At 54.6% G+C, this 19,129-nt stretch overlaps 5 protein-coding genes across 5 annotated transcripts; 3 read left to right on the forward strand and 2 right to left on the reverse strand.

Annotated features, from left to right (window-relative positions):
• Positions 1–314: 314 nt before the first annotated feature.
• Positions 315–1,825, reverse strand: NCS54_00380800 (Hypothetical protein; the record flags this gene model as incomplete). The annotated part of the gene is made up of 2 exons (XM_053149365.1): positions 315–1,248; positions 1,818–1,825. 2 exons carry the CDS (start codon positions 1,823–1,825, stop codon positions 315–317), a joined length of 942 nt encoding a protein of 313 aa, XP_053005340.1.
• Positions 1,826–4,669: 2,844 nt separating this feature from the next.
• On the forward strand, positions 4,670–5,902 carry NCS54_00380900 (Hypothetical protein; the record flags this gene model as incomplete). Its single annotated transcript, XM_053149366.1, has 2 exons — positions 4,670–5,097; positions 5,155–5,902. The coding sequence occupies 2 exons, from the start codon at positions 4,670–4,672 to the stop codon at positions 5,900–5,902; spliced, it is 1,176 nt and encodes a 391-aa protein (XP_053005341.1).
• A 408-nt stretch (positions 5,903–6,310) lies between these two features.
• NCS54_00381000 (Hypothetical protein) lies at positions 6,311–7,740 on the reverse strand (the record flags this gene model as incomplete). The annotated part of the gene is made up of 2 exons (XM_053149367.1): positions 6,311–7,334; positions 7,394–7,740. The coding sequence occupies 2 exons, from the start codon at positions 7,738–7,740 to the stop codon at positions 6,311–6,313; spliced, it is 1,371 nt and encodes a 456-aa protein (XP_053005342.1).
• A 157-nt stretch (positions 7,741–7,897) lies between these two features.
• Positions 7,898–9,439, forward strand: NCS54_00381100 (UPF0029 domain-containing protein; the record flags this gene model as incomplete). Its single annotated transcript, XM_053149368.1, has 2 exons — positions 7,898–8,010; positions 8,071–9,439. The coding sequence occupies 2 exons, from the start codon at positions 7,898–7,900 to the stop codon at positions 9,437–9,439; spliced, it is 1,482 nt and encodes a 493-aa protein (XP_053005343.1).
• A 1,402-nt stretch (positions 9,440–10,841) lies between these two features.
• On the forward strand, positions 10,842–12,481 carry NCS54_00381200 (Cyclin-dependent kinase 1; the record flags this gene model as incomplete). The annotated part of the gene is made up of 3 exons (XM_053149369.1): positions 10,842–11,414; positions 11,485–12,160; positions 12,214–12,481. The coding sequence occupies exons 1-3, from the start codon at positions 11,378–11,380 to the stop codon at positions 12,479–12,481; spliced, it is 981 nt and encodes a 326-aa protein (XP_053005344.1). The 5' UTR covers positions 10,842–11,377.
• Between the last annotated feature and the right edge of the window lie 6,648 nt (positions 12,482–19,129).

The raw sequence follows: 19,129 nt of genomic DNA on the forward strand, positions 1-19,129 counted from the left end.
ATACGGAAGCACATGCCATTGGTGGACTTTTCTGGTTTGGGACGGCACATAGTTGAGAGAGGGAGGGGCGTTGGGTCCAAAAAGAAGTGAGAATTATAGAGAAGCAGTGTCTTTGCGGTCCAGGGACAACCTCGTCTGGGGGGACGGGGAGGTTCATGACCCCATCACATTTTGCTGTAATACTGTATCACTGTATGATAGTAGTTTGAGGATGTGTCGGAAAACAACACCAGGCGCATGGTTGGTCACGAACGAAACTGTATCACTTTTGGGCGAAGGCATATGAATATTGTCGAGATGACCAGCGTATCCCCTCATATGGTGACATGGCCTCTCATCACTGTGGTAGCTGTCCCTGAGAGCTCGACTTTGTCAATCTTTGACTCCTTCGCCGTGACTTGGACTACGATGTTACTCTCCCTACCCATCTCGACTCCTTGGTCAATCTCATAACGAAAGGTCTGATCTTGGAGATTGGGCTGCTGAAGGGTGAGGAAGCTGGAAAGGGCACAAGCAGCACTGCCCGTCGCAGGATCTTCCATTGCTGCTTCCATCATCCTAGTGCGGATGGAGAAGATGTCTACTCCGTTCTCTTGACGTTGACCAGTAAACACATAGTAGTACTTGAACAAGGGGCCAGTCTGCCAGTCGTCATCGAGCAGCCCATCGACAGAGAAGGGCACGACGCATGTCCGGACCTTGGCAAGGTGCTCCAGGTCGGGCAGGTTGATGAGCGCAAACGATAAACCATTGACGATACTGAAGAGTGGGGCCTCGAGCTCAAGTTGACGGATCGCTGGGTCGGCAGAGAGCTGGCCTGGCACGGGAGAGGGCAGTTGGGCGAGGGTTCTACGATGACGACGAACGTTGTGCGGGATGGCAGCTTGGATATGACCAGGGCGAGTCTGGACGAGAGCAACTGGGCCTGCTTTTGTTATGATGGTATTGACGCCTTGGGGGATAAGAGAGACGGCAGTGCCGATAGTGGGATGGCCGGCAAAGGGAACCTCTTCGTCGGTGGTGAAGATGTCGATCACCCGGCGGGTGACATCACTCTCGGGGCCATCTGGGTTGACGTCGTGGACAAAGACAGTCTCGGAGAGATTGAACTCGCGGGCGATGGTCTGCTTCTGCTGCTGCGAGGGTTTTGGGACATCGGCGGGAATGGTGACCACGGCGAGGGGGTTTCCGCGATAACGGGTCGTGGTGAAGACGTCGAGAGTTACAAAGGGAAACTCCATGGCTTCGCTGGATGAGGCTGGTGTCAGATGCTACTGTACTGTAATCTAGACGTAGACGTCACCAGAGTGATAGCGGCCGGATGTGACGAAGTGAAAATGTTGGTGGGGTGGGGTCGAGGTGAAGCAAAAAGCAAAGAGGGCATGATAGGCGATGCCTGAGTCAGGAGAGTTGAGCCCATCGGTGTAGGGTAACTCAATCAGCCGACCCGGCCACGCCAAGTACCGTCCCACCGTCCATGGCCTCTACACTTGTGTAAGGCACCAAAGTCTAGCGGAGCGGAACAGCCGACGCCTTGTGTCGACTAGAGGGGGAGGGGTGATCTGACGAATTGGAGAACAGAGCCTCGCGGTCCGGCCTGAGGCAGCGCGGACGGCAGAGGCGGCGCGCCTCGAGGTAGGGAGAACGATGAGCTGTTGGCGCTAGGACGTGAAGAGTGTCGAGGGAGCTGCAAGGGAAAGGGATTGACGATCTACAGCTCTGATTATCGCCAATGACTTCACAGGTGGAGGGCTGCTGGTGAGGGCGGAGATTTGAGCTGTGGAATGTGGATGAAGGGGAAATGACTTTTTCCGTACAGTAGCATTCACAAGACTGACTCTCCATCTTGACTTATATCCGAGGCCGTCCTTCGGCAATGCCAGCCTCGCTGGAAGCGCAGCGCAAGTCTACTAACAACAAAAACATCAGACGATACGGCATGGGTGTTGACCCGGTTTGGGGGGGTTTGCTCAGCCAGAAAGATGGAGCTTGGGCGAGATCCATCAGGGAGAGGTCGAAGTCTGGTCTAGGCGCAAGTGGAGAGATCCATGGGCCATGTCAGTTGGAGACTGGCGCGGCAAGGGGCTTGAGCTAGTAGCTGCATGGAAGCCCACCTCGTGGCATCTCAGCTTGGAGAGTGACATGTTGCTACTGTTTCGATGTTGCAGTGTAGGGTAAGTGTTCGTGCCAATCACTCGGTTCGAGGAGGGGAGGACAAGAAAGGACGATCAGGAGGAGGCGAATTCTTTTTTAGAGATGGCGATGACGACGCGGCCAGGGCGAGGCGAAGGAGGGGTTGCTGCTGGGGGCCAGGGTCTGTTCGGTGGTCGGTGCTGGACCAGGTACCTATGTAAGTCATGTACGAGATTTGGGTGTTTGGTCGTGTTTGTTATGTGCAGGTTAAGTCTGAACAGGCGGACAAAAGACATGTCTCATGCCAGACAAGGGCTGAGACGAACTGTTCCAGCAGCAGCATGCCACCGGGAAACGACACAAAAATAATTAAAGGTTGAAATGAACGCCAGAGACATTATCGACAACAATGGGACACAAACAACCCGCCCGCGACTTACACAGAGCGAATGCAGGGTTGGGGAAGAACTGACCACCTCGCTCGCCAACCGTGTAAGCCGTGGCCGTGGGCCAAAAAAGAAGATTCGGATGCCGCGGCTTGAAATCCACCAGGACTCGTACACTGGAGAGGGAGGGAGGGATTTACAGGAAGAGAGAGAAAAGGGAAACGACACCGAATTACCGGCGCCGTGATTGGTCGCCGAGGCTGGACAGTCGAGACATTTTCTCTTACACATCGGTTTGCGCCAGGGACTTGGCCTGGCATGGATGGGGACTACGCGCAGTTACATACGTATCGACATCTGCAACACCAGTCCTCGGCGACAAGAAATTGCCATGGGCGACGGCGGGATGGAGTCAAGAGAGGGACCTCGAGATGATTCGGCCCACTCGTCATCTCCATCGAATTCAAGATGAGGGTGGGTACATTGCATTGGTAGGGACATTGCCTTGAACCGTATCCGTTCCGTACCTACTGCAAGTACCTACCAGCCCAGGACCCTTTTGCATTCGCTGTGACGCTCGTGCATGATACAGCAGCATAAGCGCAGGGCATGCGGTGTAAGTTAGTTGCACGGAACCAGAGAGCAACAATGCGGTGTGCTCTTCGAGTTCGCTTCCACGTCCGGAGCCAGAGTTCGCTTCCTCAGCGGTTCCCCCCAAAAAAAAGACCCAGAAAAGAGGTCCGATGGGATTTCAGGGTCCCCCCAAGCGCTACAAACTAACGAGAGACCACGGTCCCCTCTCCGACCCGAGGTGGCCCGGCGGCCGGAAGGGCCAGAAGGAGGCGGGTGAGGCGGGAAAAAAACAGCGAGCGAGCGAGCGGCTGCCTTTTTTTTTTTCTCCTACTGCCAGGGATGAGGCGAGGCTCGATCGCGAGGTCTCGTTGGAGTAGCATAGGCTAAACTCGAAACAGAAAAGAAGCAGAAGACGCTGGGCGAGTCAGACGGAAAATTGTAAACGTAATGCCGAGGCCATGATTGAGCCGCCGTGATTGTTGCCTCTTCTCATCAATTGCCTTTGCCATGATCAAGAAACAGAACAGAAAAAAAAGGGGCAAGTTAAACAATCAAGTCTCTCTTCAACATGTTTGCTTGGGCTGAGGTTGGGGCCACCGCTGCCTGAAGAGTGCGCGCTCTTTGCCTGCATCTGCCTGCGGAACCCCTCCTTCCTCGAACAACTTTTTTTTTTCTTCTTGTGCCTCTTGCTTTTTTTTTTTTTTTCCTCTCTTGCGGCTGGATGTACAGTTGCAGGGGGTCCCCATCAGCCATGGACATGGATCTTCCCAGATGCCCACTAGCTAGGTTGTAGGTTGGTCCCACTGACGTCTAGCGCGCCCCATCCACGGCAGCCATGCAAGCCAGTGCCAGCCAATGGGCGCCTCCTGAAACGAAAAAAAAAGTTCGAGCTCTCGTGCTCTTTCTTTGCCTGGGGGACAGAGACACACACACACACACACACACACACTTTTTTGTGTGTCCCTCTTCTTCTCTTCCCTCCTCATCACTCACCTTCAGGAAAAGAAGGTGGAGGCGTTGCTCCTGCAAGTCTCCAGTCCGTGATGGATCCGAGTACCTTGCCTTTGGACCTATCAGCTTACAAGCATTGATTCATTGACTGCCTGAGAGCTCCGTTGTGCCTTCCCCAGTTGTCCGTCGCCCACCTTCCGCCCCCATCCCATCCCCTTCCATGTTCCTCCTCGTGCTTGTCATCCATCCATCGCCTCTCCCTTGCTCCTTCCTGTAGTTGACCCCCCCGTAGACAGACCGCTCTCTTCTCCTCCTCCTCTCCTCCACCCCCTCGACCCTTCAGACCCCGTCAACAACAAACAATCCCACCCCTTCGGTATCCCCTTGCGACTTTCCTCCTCCTTCACCTCCTCGTCTCTTCATCCCCAGCTAGCTCGTCACCACCGCCTCTTCTAGATCGATAGACTCGATAGATCTCTCGATCTACCTTCAACACGTGCGGATAGACAGCCCGCCTGCTCTTCAACAACCGTCCCATCCCAGCAACCGATCCATGGAAGTCGACTTTGGCTTCTCTCGCAAATAGATCAACCCAAAACCCCTCTTCTCGCCTAGACATCATCACCATGCCTTACAATACGCGCCGCAAGTCGCTCTCTCTACCCAGCCTGGGCATCCACGTTCCCATGACACACGCCGCTCGCGCTGCTGCTGCTGCTGCCTCCAAGAGCGCTTCACGGCCATCGTCGTCCTCTTCTGCCTCGCCCGCCTTGTCGCCACCCACATCTGGCACCGAGGGCTCCGAATCGCATCCCAGCAAGCGACAGAAGCGATCGTACGCCGACGACGTTGCCATTGAGCAGACACCGCCTCCTTCGCCAAGACCGGACTCGAGCCTCGACCTAGACATCGAGCAGCCCAAGATTGACCTCGAGGCGGTAAAAGACGACATTGTCGAGGCTGTTATTATTCAACTACAGTCAACCGGAAACCGACCTCATCTTGTCAAAGAGCTGGCGACCGTTCTGGCTCAACGTCTCGCCTCTGTCCAACAGTGAGTTTCACACCCCTCAACCCCTCCGCCTCCCGTGCGCTAACATTCCAATCATAGCTCCGCCAACCCCTGTGCTATTATTTCCTCACGGTTGGCTTCGTATCTGAAGCGCACATGCTGGAGTGCTCAAAAATCATGCCCTCTTGCCAAAGAACTCGAGAGCGTCCATCCTCGGAGAACCTACTTCTTCCTTACTACCTGCCCTCGTCAGCCTATTCCAGACCCCAGCTCCGTCGTGCCCTCTCGTCGCGCCCTCGATACTCCTTCGGTATCGCTGACGGACGATTCCGGTTCAGATGACACGGATGCCCGACGGCGTGAGCTCAGCCCATCGCCCGAGGTGGATCTGTCGGATCACAACTTTGACGAAGGCGACGATGACCTTACCATGCCCGCCACTCCCATTGGCTCTCTTCCCTCCCATCACCGCTACGTACCAAACCGCCGCGACAGCCGTCGCAACTCGCCGCCTCTGGAAAAGGATGAGCGCGAGTTCACCCAGACGGCTGATTTCTTGCTGAAACGCAAGTTTACGGAAGAGGCGCCTGTTCCCGAGACCAACGACCGCACCCATACCTCCGAGTATGGCTACCGCGACGACTTTTGGTTCGGCGAGCACCTAATGCTTGGTTCGACTGCCTCCCTCACCAGCCCCGCCATGAAGCCGATGTCGACCATGACACCGAGCGCGCGCAAAGACGAAGAGGCAGACAACTGGCTGAAGCTCAGCAAGGTTATGGAATGGGATAGACCATGCGAAAGCATCGAGATTGACGAGATCGACTGCTTGTTTGACGCATGCTGAACGACGACAACTCCTTTGGGCAGGCGCAAGGAGTTACAAGAGGATGACTGAGATGACGACTCCGCCTTGTCTGCGACGGCGGATATACGATACATACATATTAATTGCATGGAGCGGGGTCTGCAGAAGTATTTGTACTATTAGACTTGCCTGGTGTTTTGGATTGATTTGGTTGGGGATGGGATTGGGATTGGGGATCGGGGGAGATCCCTCATGACTTGATTTATTTGGCGCATAAAAAGGACGCGCGCGTATCTTGGATTGGAAAATGTGCAATGCCACTCAGATTGAGCTTCTCTACGTTACGTCTTGGATAATACTGTACATAGTCATATTTTACAAGCCCTTCTCACTTTCTCCTACTCAAGTTTCCTTGAAACGTCATGGCCCCAAGGCGGTGAGCACGCATCATGATCGGTCCTTTTCGCTCACTCGGAGCTCGACCCAGACCAGGGTGCCCATTTGAAGGATGTTGGGCCGCTCCACCTTGACCACTTCGAGGCCGGGCGTCTTGAGGGCAGCCTCCTCAACGATACCCTGTATGTCTCGATTCCACCAACAGCCGTACTTTTCGAAATGCTTGCCTGCATTCTTATCCAGTAGGCCGTTGACAATGCCATACCAGCCCTTTCCGTGCTCTAGGAGGATAATGCGCCCTGATCCTGGCTTGACAGCTGACGCCAAGTTGGTGAGAACGGCGACAGGGTCTGACACGGAGCACAGACCAAACGTCTGAATAACAGTATCGTATTTCGTCGATGATGTTGAGGGTCCGGGGAGAGGATGGTGTGCGTCGGAATGGATCAGGCGGAGCTGGTCGTCGAGGTAGGAGAGCTGGCCACCGGTATGGTCGGCCATAGTGGATGCGCGGACGATCGGGGCGGATGATTTCATGGGCGGGACGGTCTTGACGAGGCGTTTCCGGGCGACGTCGAGCATGTCGACCGAGATATCGAGGCCGGTAAATGATGTTATCCCGTGAGGCGCCTCAGCGCGAGCCTTGCCTTGCTTTTCCCCCTTGGCCTCTGACACACGCTCGTTCAGTGGCTCCCAGTTGTAGTATTCGAGGTTTCGTCCCGTACCCATGGCCAGCTCCAAGACATGTCCCGTCGCACGCGCGGCGAGGCGCTTCCGCAGACCGGTGATGCCCATCCACCACTCGGGCAGATTGAGTTCCTTGTCAAACTGCTCGGCGTTGTCGCCGTCGAGCGCCGGCGGCCGGCCGGTCGGGGTGGAGTGCTCGCATGGTCCGCTGCAGGGGCAGGCCTTGAAGGACGCGGCGACGGTGCCGAATATGTAGAAGCCGAGGGCGCCAGCGGCGAGGGCTGCGCCGGTGAGAGGGAGCCAGGTCGAGCGCCAGAGATCGAGGAGGGTTTCGGCTTTCGGAGGGGGAGGGGGAGGCGGTGGCGGTTGTGAGGAAGCTAGAGTTTTACTGTAGATAGTGTTAGGGTGTTAATTTGGAAGCAATTGGGTGCTTTGAAGGGAATATACGGCTTGTAGGGCCTCGTAGTCTTGGGCGGAGGTTTGTGTGGTGTCTTTGAAGGGCGGGGAGCTCGCGAGGAAGAGCTCGCAAGGCGCCATTGAGAGCGAACGGACCTCGCGATGAGGCCTCTAGTCGGGGATATCATCGAGTTACTTGTCGTGTATGCATTGAGGATAGGAATTGGGCGAGACTGCGACCGGCGCAGCTGTTGAACGTCGTGACTCTGAGGTTTGAATGACTGTGCGAAAATAGATTCAAAATCCGCTGAACGGGGTTCCCGCCCCGGAGCGGGTCGGCTCCATCCGACAGGCCGGTTCGAAAAGTGGACCCGATCCTGGGGGCGCAGGCAGCTCATCGCGACGGACTGTGAACGGAGGGGATTGAACTTGTGACTTACATCGATATCGACAACTCGTCTATCAACTCTATGACATGACAACAAACTGGAAGACTCGATAATCGCGACTAGTTCATCATCAGATCTCTTTGCTCCTGCTGGCGACGCCGTGACCATGGCAACTCAGAATGACCTCCAAGAGTTGCTACGCCTGTTCACGGCGCGCAAAATGTCCATGATGGCCGCCATGGGCCAAGTAAAAGCCCTTCAGACAAAGAACCTCCGAAGGTCTGCCTTCAACCACCCCCAGCCCTAACCTCTGCAAGGCTGACGCGTCTAATCACCCAGCATCGCGCAGATCGCCGATGCGTCCCTGGCAACAGTCGAGGAAGCTCTCGGTGGAGATGCCAAGGCGGCAAAGAGCCTGCACACGGCGTGCAAGGCGCACGGGAAGAAGTCCGGCGGGAAACGCGCGGCGGAGGATGGGGGAGTCGGTGCTGGGGCGAAGAAACCCAAGTTGGAGGCGCATCGACGGGATCTTGACTACAGCGCCATGTCCGGCGATGAGCTTGAGGCAGCGTTGGAACTACCCCTAGAGGAGGACGAAGAGGTCATTCGGAATACGACTGTTGTGACGAACAGGGCGCCCCTGATGTTGGCGTTTGTGGTTGAGCTGTTGCGATTCACAATGCCAGAGCAACCACCAAGCAGCCGGTTGAGTCTGGCTCAGGCCGTGGTGAGCGCCAACTCGCGGTCGAAAGCTGTGAGTATAGGCATTGAAAAGGCACCTCCAGGAGGTGAGCAGAAGATCCCGGAAGGCCAGCCAAAGATCAGCATCATGGGCCGTCAAGTCCCGGTCCTCAAGCGAGGCGGCTACACCTGGTCCGGCTCATCACAACCGTCGTCGTCCAACGCCTCTTCAGTCACACTTCAAGGAAGCCCACCGAAACCCAAGAGCTGGACCGCAAGCCAGAAACTGAGCTCGAAAGGATCCGTCTTTATAGCTCACGCCATCCCCGTATCATCACCATCTGCACGGCCAGCACTTTTTAAGTCTCTGATGGCTGAGAAGCCCGAGCTCGAAACTGCGACTCACAACGCCTGGGCTATCCGGACAAGCTTTGGGAACTCGCCCCTGAAGCAAGAAGCATCTTTTGACGATGGCGAGTCGGGTTGTGGAAATTTCCTGCTTCAGCAATTGCGCGAACTTGACATCAGCAACACGTTGGTTGTGCTCACGAGATGGTATGGCGGCGTGATGCTTGGTCCAGATCGATGGCGCCTCATGAGAGAGTGTCTCAACGACGCCCTGTCATCCCAGAAGCGCATATCCAGCCTCAACGGGGAACCTGTGTGGGCACTCGACACGGAGGATAAGAAGCCCACGACCTCGACGGTGGGCATGGCTATCCACCGACCCGAAGGAGCACGGAACTACATTCTCCGAGCCTTTGCGCCGCCAGAAACAGGAGTCAAGAAGACAGTTGCCGCAGCCAATGAGGAGAAACAAGAGCACCTGGGCCGCGTGCTAGGCGCGCTGCGGCTGCTGTTTGCGAGCTGGGCAGACACGCTGGGCCGAGATGATCTGGACAGACGGGCCTGGAGCTGGTATATGAGCGTGCGGCCAGACGTGGATGCTGGGCCGGCAGGCTGGGGTGCCAAGGGAACGTTGAAGTTGGAAAAGATACTGGATCTAAGGCGTAAGGAGAGCGCGTGAGACAGATACCTATGAGTCCAAGGATGAGGCTGGCGTTGGTGTGTCAGCTAGTAGTTGCCGAGACATGGGCGCTGGGTAATCATGTTTGACATTAGGGTAATGGCGATAGGAATGCCTCGAATGAGGCTCTATTAGACTCTATGATGGAGGTGTCATTCCATCTGAACTAGTTTGCCAACTTGTTCACTGGCAGGTTTGATTCCCAGGTGGACGCCGTGTCAGACTCATTGTCATGACTAAAGTTCCCGCTGTAAGACAGTGGCTGGGAAGTGTCAGATCTTTGCCTTGTTTCTTTGCCTTGCATAGAAGAAAGGTATGTGGTATCGGTTTGTCCCTGGACTATGGATCGATCGGTTTTCTGCAATCCACAATGACATGCATCGTCCCTTAGCTTGTAGTCCTCATCTAGACTCATTCCCAAGCATTTTCTAGGCAGGGACGTTCTCGTCAGTGAGTTTCAACTAAAGATCGGGCCAGAGTTGCATTCCTTCATTCTTGTATCTGTCATGTCTCATAGTCCTCTAGGTTAGCTCCATGCAACACCGGCCTGTACGCTTCCTCACTGCAACTAGCAACTATTATTCTATTCTGACTTATCATAGTCCCAAGATACTTGCAATAGAAGCCGCAGATGTACGTAAAACACCCAAGTTGGAATGTCAAGTCCTCTCCTCTCACACACCCTCCCTCCCTGTCTGTGGAGTTGAGCGACAATACCGGACCCGCCGCCATCAAATCAATCCCACAAGGCGTGGTGGCAGAGTGGTCTAATGCGATAGACTAGAAATCTATTCTCTTCGGAGGCGTCTGCTCGAATCAGGCCCACGTCGATTGATTCTTTTTGCGCCTGCGTCAAGGTGTTGGCGTAGATGGCTTCCTTTTTGTTTGGTGATGTAATACGTGGTGTTGAAGGTTTACAGCAACTACCAGCCTTGTATTGCGCATGCCTTTGTTAATGTCAGCTAGTCACAGCCAAAGATCACTATCAAACATGATTCTCCTCTTCCGAAGTAGAATCAACACTATCCGAAACCCAAGAGAACGCGTCTGACACGCGTTGGCCAGCTCCGCGCACTCGGATTCGCCGCCCGTCACCGCGAGGCCAAAGCTGCAAATATTTGAAATTGAAGAGGCGGTTCTTGCCAATGATTGGTCCGGGGCCATTGACCAGCCAGAGCTGACAGTGTAACTCAGGTCTAGTGTCGACAGCCACGTCCGCTAATCCGCTGTCATGGACGAGAGAGTGCGCTGAGGCTTTAGCGGACTTTTGGGGGTGTCTTGTTGTTTTTACTGGTGCGGGCAACCCACGCGCAGGCCCCTCGTTACCAAACAAAGAAAGTAAACACTCGTGACACTTGATGCATTTATTTTTTCTTCCTTTGAAGGAACAAACAAAGCCACCTGCAAAGTCGACATTCAAGAAAAAGGGTCACCTTTAACGGCCTGGGTGCATCCGTACGAGAGTTTATACGAGAGTCATTTGCCTTTTTTTCGCTGGTTACTCTCGGTCAAGAGTCGGGAATCGCCATCTCATTTCCTTTCTTCCTCACCCCGCTTACAATCGTTGTAGCTGGAGACCAGGTCCCCAAGCTATTCTATTGGAACCTCCTCCCCGCCAACCTGAACCTTTCGTTGGAGCCGCCTCACTCTCGACCGAAACAACAGCCTTTGTTTCTTTCGCGTGTCATCACACTTTACTTCTGTCGCTGGTCACCGGCGAAAACGATTCAGCCTCCCTCGCGCCGTTTCGACGATAAATTCAACGTCCCTCTGCTGCATGCGCGCATCTCCATCTTGACCTCCACCGACGACCATCCCAAGCTCGACGACGATCGACGCCACAGACGCAGGGTCTTTCGCTGCTGGTATCCTTCAAAGGCGACTCGTCCGCCTTGCCATTCCTTGTCCCTCCCGTCGTCACCCATCCGAGTTCTAGCCATGGAGAACTACCAAAAGTTGGAAAAGATTGGTGAAGGTTCGTTGCGTTGCCATCTACCGCCCGCCGTCGACATGTCACCGCCAAGGTCAATGCTAACCCTCCCCAGGCACCTACGGTGTCGTCTACAAGGCCCGAGACCTCGCCAACAATGGTCGCATCGTCGCCCTCAAGAAGATCCGCCTCGAGGCCGAGGATGAAGGAGTCCCCAGCACCGCCATCCGCGAGATCTCCCTACTCAAGGAGATGCGAGATCCCAACATTGTCCGTCTCTTTAACATCGTGCACGCCGATGGCCACAAGCTATACCTCGTCTTCGAGTTCCTCGACCTCGACCTCAAGAAGTACATGGAGGCTCTTCCTGTGAGCGATGGTGGTCGAGGCAAGGCCCTCCCCGAGGGCTCTTCGCCGCATCTGATGCAGCTCGGTCTCGGTGACCAAGTCGTCCGCAAGTTCATGCTCCAGCTTTGCGATGGCGTCAAGTACTGCCACTCCCACCGCATCTTGCACCGCGATCTCAAGCCCCAGAACCTCCTCATCGACAAGGAGGGCAACCTCAAGCTCGCCGATTTCGGTCTTGCCCGCGCCTTTGGTGTTCCGCTGCGCACATACACCCACGAGGTCGTCACCCTGTGGTACCGCGCCCCCGAGATTCTGCTGGGTGGACGTCAGTACTCGACTGGCGTCGACATGTGGTCCGTCGGTTGCATCTTTGCCGAGATGTGCACACGAAAGCCCCTCTTCCCTGGTGACTCGGAGATTGACGAGATCTTCAAGATCTTCCGGTGAGCACTGACTTCTATGCGACCTCACGAACACAAGTACTGACCATCTCTAGGACGCTTGGAACACCCTCGGAGGAAGTCTGGCCTGGTGTCACATCGTACCCCGACTTCAAGTCATCCTTCCCCAAGTGGCAGCGTGACTACAACAATGTCCTCTGCCACAGCCTCGACGACGCCGGCCTCGAGCTTCTCGAGATGATGCTCGTCTACGACCCTGCCGGACGCATCTCGGCCAAGGCAGCTTGCAACCACCCTTACTTTGAGGAGTACATACAGCAAGAGCAGCATGCGTCCAATCAATCGAATGGGTACTATCACTAGATGGGATATCAGGGATCCTTCGCGATGACGCACATGCATTAGACGTCTCCTTGCCAGTACGGGGCTGACTGGCGGGAGCCTACCCAGTATCCTTTGGTTTTCAGGATACGGCGAGGTGCCCAGACCTCGACCGAGCCCCGGGACATTCAACGATATGGGCGTAAAACCGGAACACACGTTATCAGGCGACGAAAGATGGCCAATGATATGACATAGTTGGAGGTCTCTCGGAACTCGCATTGGTTGCTTTGCTTTACCTTGCCTTGCTCGGCCTTGGACCTCGTCTACCCTCGCACCCTTCTCACATATCCGCCTAGCCAACATCCACCCCCATAGTGAGGAGCCCAATAACAACCAACGAAGGATTCATCATCTAGGACTTGAGAGGCAGTGCGATGAAGCGAGCCAACAGCGAGTTCCTTCTGTTATGTGGTTGGGCGGGTGGAAAAGAGGAGCGTGACAGACGGAAGCGAGGACAAGGCATTTTTAGGACGGGCAGGATTTCTTTTTTTTCATGGCTTGTGGTTTTGAATGTACAGAATAGACGGTGGCACGCAATGCCTGATGCAGTTCTCCAGAATGACAGGGCAGGGTAATCAACAAAATGGCCCAAGAGCATGAGAGGAGACAAAATCAGATGAACGGTTGGCACTTGATCCGTGGCACTCAGCCCGTAATATGCGAACATGGGAACCTAACAGGAGTTGAGGATGCAGCAGATGACAACAGGTGACAGGAGATGGCCAACAGCGGCCGCATCGTGGCGATGCAGATATGGATGGGGAGGAGAGTTGGGAGCATGGCCAACAGTTGATGGCCCAGAAACACAGTCCAATTCCAGCCCATCGGTAACACTAAGAGCGAGTGTGCTTGGGCGACGAGCTGGTGCGGGTCTGGTCTGGTTTCAGCGAAGGCATTCTCAGATGAAACCGAACCAACAACAGATGAGGCTCCAACCGTCTCAGGCATGCCAGCACTGCCACAGCAACCCACCAACGCACTAGACCAGTAGATCTAGTCGTTCATACCAATGGATCCCGATAGAGCGTCTCTTAGTCGAGTTGGGTCGGCGAGTATAGCTTCAACAAGCGCCCGTAGGGTGAAGCATGGCAGAGGAGCCGCCCAAGAGCCGCCCGTTCACGTACCCCTGCGATGATCTATTTCCATCCTCACCCCAGAAAGAGACTAACCTCACGGCGTGTAGGTGTATTAGACGCCCGAGCAAGGGTCAGACGTGCGGTTCATGAAACTGGGCGCTTGCGGGGTGAGTGGAGGGGGTTGAAAGGCAGCATGTAAGCGCCTGGATTGGGTGTCATGTTTCAAGCAGGATCCGAAACGACAAGTTAGACATCGCGCCCGGAAGCGTTATTCTGCCGGGCGGACGAGCGGGCGCGTCTTGCAGGGGAAACGCTGTTCGTGCTTCTACATGTGCATTACATCCATGTTGGGGGTTGCTTGAAGGCGCTTGGAGGTGCATATTGGGGGGAGAGGCAGCCAAACAGATGGTGCCTAGGCGATCTAAGCGCCCAACGCCAAAAATAATTCCGACGGTTTTTTTGGTTACCAGCGAAAATGCTCGAGAAGGCAGCAGAACGATCCAAGCGCTCTTGGCTACAGTAACAAAAAAAAAGAGAACGGTCCTAGGATAGGAATCCTGCAACGTTGCAGAATAGATCGTCATTATGCATAGAGAATCCCTACACTGCTGAAATATAGTCTTCAGGCAAGCTCTGGCGGCTGTGCAAAAAAACCCAGCTTTGCATTGCAAGCTGGGGTTCGGCTTGAGCCGAGAGGGAGAGAGGGAAAAGCACCGATGTGGGGCTGGAGGCCCTATGCCTCGGCTTTTTTATCCGGAGGCAACCCGGGGTTTTAAGTGGAGACGCTCTCCGGAGGGACCGGCCGGGGCGGAGAGGGAGGGAGGGAAAGCTTCGGGGTACGGAGGAGAAAACCTAATCTGGGTATGCCAAATGCACAATGAATCCTTTAAACAAGGCCGTGGAAGATTTTTTTTTTTTTTACTGGGAATGATTGGTAATATGTGGGTAAGGATATATCCTGTTGGATGAAATGGCAAATACGAGGATGAGATGCTCGTATTGGAGGGACCATTACGCACGTTGACTGCACAATTCGCCTGGCAGCAAGGAAAACCATACAGCATTGACCATGGGAAATCTTGCTAGTCATTTTCCTTCACCGCAATCTATTACACATGTGAAAGAAGAGAAAAGAGTCATTTTGATCCCCGATCGCGGATCCGCGGGGTCTTCCCCGCATCCCATCACAAGCTTGGGAGGGGGGTGGGAGGCTAGACTCAACCATAACCCACGCGCACACCAGGTCATGAGGGCCTCGACGAGTCCCGCAGGATATATCCCAGCTTACAAGTAATTAATTACCCCTCACTCCAGGCATATGAGCCGCGGTAGGGCAAGGTTAGCGTGGCTGATGATGGAGTTGCTTTTCCTTGGATCGTGATCCTGGGGCAATGATGGGTACGCCGCAAGATCAAGTGATGCCTTTTGCTCTGCTTCTCATTATCTCGATGGGGTTTGTAGAGGGGGGCGGTGGATACAGCATGTGGAGGGGAGCATGTCACGGGCTAGCATGATAGCGTCAAGTTTGACTGTTGCGTTGCAACTCGTGCGTTCTCCTCTGTTGAGTAAAATGTCTCTACAATCTAGAGGTGCAGTAGCGTATGGCGATGAAACCAGCCAGACCGTTGCGGCGGTGCAAGCTCTCATGCTCAGGTACTGAAGGCATCGCGGAGAATAGTAGCAGCAGCAGTATGCGCAAGCGGCATCTCGTCGTCACCGACTCACGTGGCCCCCTCGCCACAGGGAGCCCACTAGCCACATCCGGGACTGTTTCCGTTGCCATTGGTGCTTGAGCCACGGATGCATTGCGCGGTGTGGTGCAGCCACATGATGTGGAGGTAGGGGTACTGACTTTAATGCAGATCAAGGCACCAGCCATTTGTCTCTGCTGCCTTGCAACGCTTATTTTGACAGCCATGCCCAGCCACAACCGACCAGCTCAAAGAGACCTTGCCTTCTGCTTGCAGCGAGTCAGAGCCACGCGTCCGAGGGTTGGCATGCAGGCGTCAGGGATGGCGTGCGCCGGGTTAGGAAAGGCGGGGCTGGCCAATCAGAGCCTAGACTTGACAGAATCAGATGGGGATCTGAAGAGAGAGGGGGTGTGCTGCTGTCCTCTCGTTGATGGTGGAGGGAAAAAGAGGAAAGGTCGAGTCAAACGACGATGGAGATGCTACTGGCCTGTCGTGACTGGCTCAGGGGTCAGGGGTCAGGGAAATATCTCCTCCATGGGATGGATGGGACTGCGCTGTCAGTGGTTGTCGTGATTCATGACAACACCAAGATTAACGGCGGTGAGAATTTTTTTTATCGCCTCTTGGTGTGATGCCATGTTTTGGAAACAATCGAGCTTTTCAAAAGTCACATTTCAGTAAATCATGTTTAAAAACTCAACCAGACCATATTCTTGTGGTGAGGTATTCTCGGGTGACTTCTGCAGGGCCGCTGGGATCGCCAATAGCCTTGAAGTAAATCGAACAGCCTTAACCGTCCCATCAGCTCACGGGTCGAGAATCGTGGCTCGTCCGTCCGAGGCTCCTCGGGACCAACCAGAGGGCGAGGAGTCTAGGCCCGACCCTCTTTGCTGCTGGCTGCCAAACCCGGAGTTAAAAAAGAGGCAATCCTTGCTCGCCCGGCCTGCATCTCAACGAGGGCGGCCCGCTCGAGGGATCCCAGCTTCGCGGGTCATTGGCGTTGCCCAGGTCTAGCGCAAGGATCTGGGCTGGCTATGGCACGCAGATTCCAGCCATTTTCGATCGCCCTCCCGATCAATCAAGGTTTTCCTTGTATTCTGAGTTATATCACCTTCTTGGTTGCCCTTGGGAACCCGGTCAATAGCTTTCTCTCGCTATAATAGATGAATGCCATCTCTTGGCAGGCTATTGTGTCCCTCCCTTCGCTTGAGACGTCTTGTGCTTGGAGACCTGTGCTCCCCCCGCTCTGCATTCCTCGAACGGGCTGTTCCCGAGGGAGCTAGTGGCGTCTGCCGACGACGGAACTGGGTGTGCTGGCTGCATGGCGTCTTCTCTTGCGTGTGTGTGTGTTGTGCAGGGGGTGGCTTTTTTGACCCTCGCCCCGGGAAAGGCAGGGGGCGTACCTAGGGTTTCGGATGGGTTGGACGGGGCTATCTACGGGGCTATTGTCGAGACTGAGACAGGACGGGAGGTGTTTCTGTGTTGAGGAGCTCTCTCTCCTTCCCTCTTGCGATAGTCCGGGTAGAAGAAGGGTGAAACGGCGTAGATCGTGGAGAAGGGCTAAGGGGTCTGATGGTGTCGAGGAGGTTGGAGGCGGTGACAATCTGCAGGAGAAGGGCTTCAAATTCCACGCATCAGTAAGGGATGCGTTGTATCCAGCCGTTGTAGAGAACCTCGAGCCCTGCCAGACTCGACTGGACTGGACTATTGCGTCGCCTGTCTCTCTTGTCTGTCTGCATGAATGGCCCAGAGAAGGAGGAAGCAGGAGGCCCTCTGACGGGTTCGCCGCCGGGTCCCGGATGTATGACCTGCAGGATCCATGGGCCAAGAGAGGACGTTTATAGGCCTGATTTGGTAATCAGGTGTCGAGGCTCTTGGCGGGCTTGATCCCTTTCGATACGATACTTGCTCCACGGGCCATCCGATCAAGTTTCTGAGCAAAAAACTCCACATACCCGTTCCCTGACAGTTCACACACGATGCAAACTCCCCAAGTGTGTGACTTTTTAGCCCTGAACCTTGCCATGACCTGATTTTTCTGAGGCTTCGCACTCTATCTACGAGAAACCTCGGTGGCTGCAATCGCCGAACGGGTTCGGACCTGGAGAGTGATATAAAGACAGGCACCGGGGGGGGATGAGGAATGTGATTCGGAGAGGGACGAACGACAAGCGAGCGCCCCCTCCAGTCCGCATCCGCTACAAAGTCTCGTCCCTAACCCAAGGGCTCGGTTCTGACGGGCGCCGAGGGGTTGAGGCTACCGCCACAGGGGGGCTTATGTTTAGGCGACGAGATGGTGAGAAAGGCTTCGGTGTTTGTGAAAGGCATGCGTAACAATGGTTTTCTTTGATCTAGAGTAATATCAACCCGGTGGTTGCATCTGCTACTGCTGCTGGCTGACCTAAAACGTGGGCGCTGGTCTTTTATTGTGCAACCTAGAGAAAAAGGTGTGGGCTGTCAACTAAAAAAGACGGGATGAGAAACCGCTGGCGTTTGTCTCCATCTTGGCTTCGCTTCAGATGATGCGGTGTAACCGCAACCACAAGTAGGAGGCCGTCGGATTTTTTTTCAAAACCCCCTGAGAGGATGGATCATCGTTTGGTAATTTGTCGCAAGTCAGCTCTGGCTTGGCATAACCCTGTAGAAACAACTTGAGAGTCATTTTTTAAAAGAATGTTTTCTTGTTCATGTTGTACCGTAGGGTAGCTCATGAGGAACCTAAAAGAGTGCCCGATGATGATCACCCCATTGCCCTTTAAACATCTGATCTGCACTCTCGAGGGTACAGCAAAGAAAGGGTCTTGTCGGCGATCACAGAGCCAGCCACGTATTGTTGGCCTCTAATGCAACCCCTGCGTGAAACGCGTGTCTGTGCCTGTGTGTGTGTATGCGATCAACATGCAAGATGCAGCGTCGAGGGAGCCTGTCTTGTGCGAGGGCTTCAGGCGAGCGAGCAGTACGTCTGTGCTTTGATGACTTGTGCATCAGTAAGAAAGGGACAGGATAGCCCAAAGTGAACCCGACGGCCCATGAAACGGGCATCGTTGTTTATGCTAAATGCGCATGGCTTTACAGATTGCTTCTTTTTTAGGCGTCGATGCCGCCCGTCCGTCCGTCCCCTTGTCTACATGATGGCCCAAGCGGTGATCTGTGCTTCAAATGAACAGCGCTTAAGAAATGGATTTGCATAAGGTTGGAAACAAACTTGAGGGAGCATTCATGTTTGAAGTTTAATCCAGATCCAAAGGATTCCGTTCTCCTGGATCCGCGACGCAGGGTCATCCTTAGGTTTCCAGTCTAGACTTTTGTTCGCAGATCAAGAAAAGACGAGACGGACAAATTTGATCAACAAGAAACAAAACTGGCAAGTGTCATCGCCTCCAAGTCTTGAAAATTGACCACCGAGGCGTCACGATTGGTCGTGAGCGGCTCTTGTATCAGACAGCGCGGTTTCAAAGTATGGATGACCAGCCAATCGAGCGGCACCTGCAAAAGACGGAGACGGATGGCAATGGCTGGCTGCAACGGGGGCCGCTCTGCTGGTGCGTTTGAGAATTGCCCAAGGCGTCGGCCACGAGCCAATCAGAGCACCCCATTAGCCCTCCATCTCCTCCAGCAGCTGTCAAACGCTCCCCCGAACCAGTCAAGCCGACAGCTGGGGTCTTGCTGTTTGATGGACATGGGCAGTATCGCATCTTGGTTGGCCGTCACCTTTTATCGCATCTCGTCCGTGGCCGCGGCTGGTTGGAGCAGACATGTTCAGGCTCATGTCCAGGCTTCAGCTGTCGTTCCATTCGCAGCTGGCAAAAGGATATGAGGATCCAGCGTCCCAGGAGCCAATGGATTCAGTAGACTCTCAA

Source organism: Fusarium falciforme, chromosome 3 (assembly GCF_026873545.1).
Source record: "Fusarium falciforme chromosome 3, complete sequence".
NCBI lineage: Eukaryota > Fungi > Ascomycota > Sordariomycetes > Hypocreales > Nectriaceae > Fusarium > Fusarium falciforme.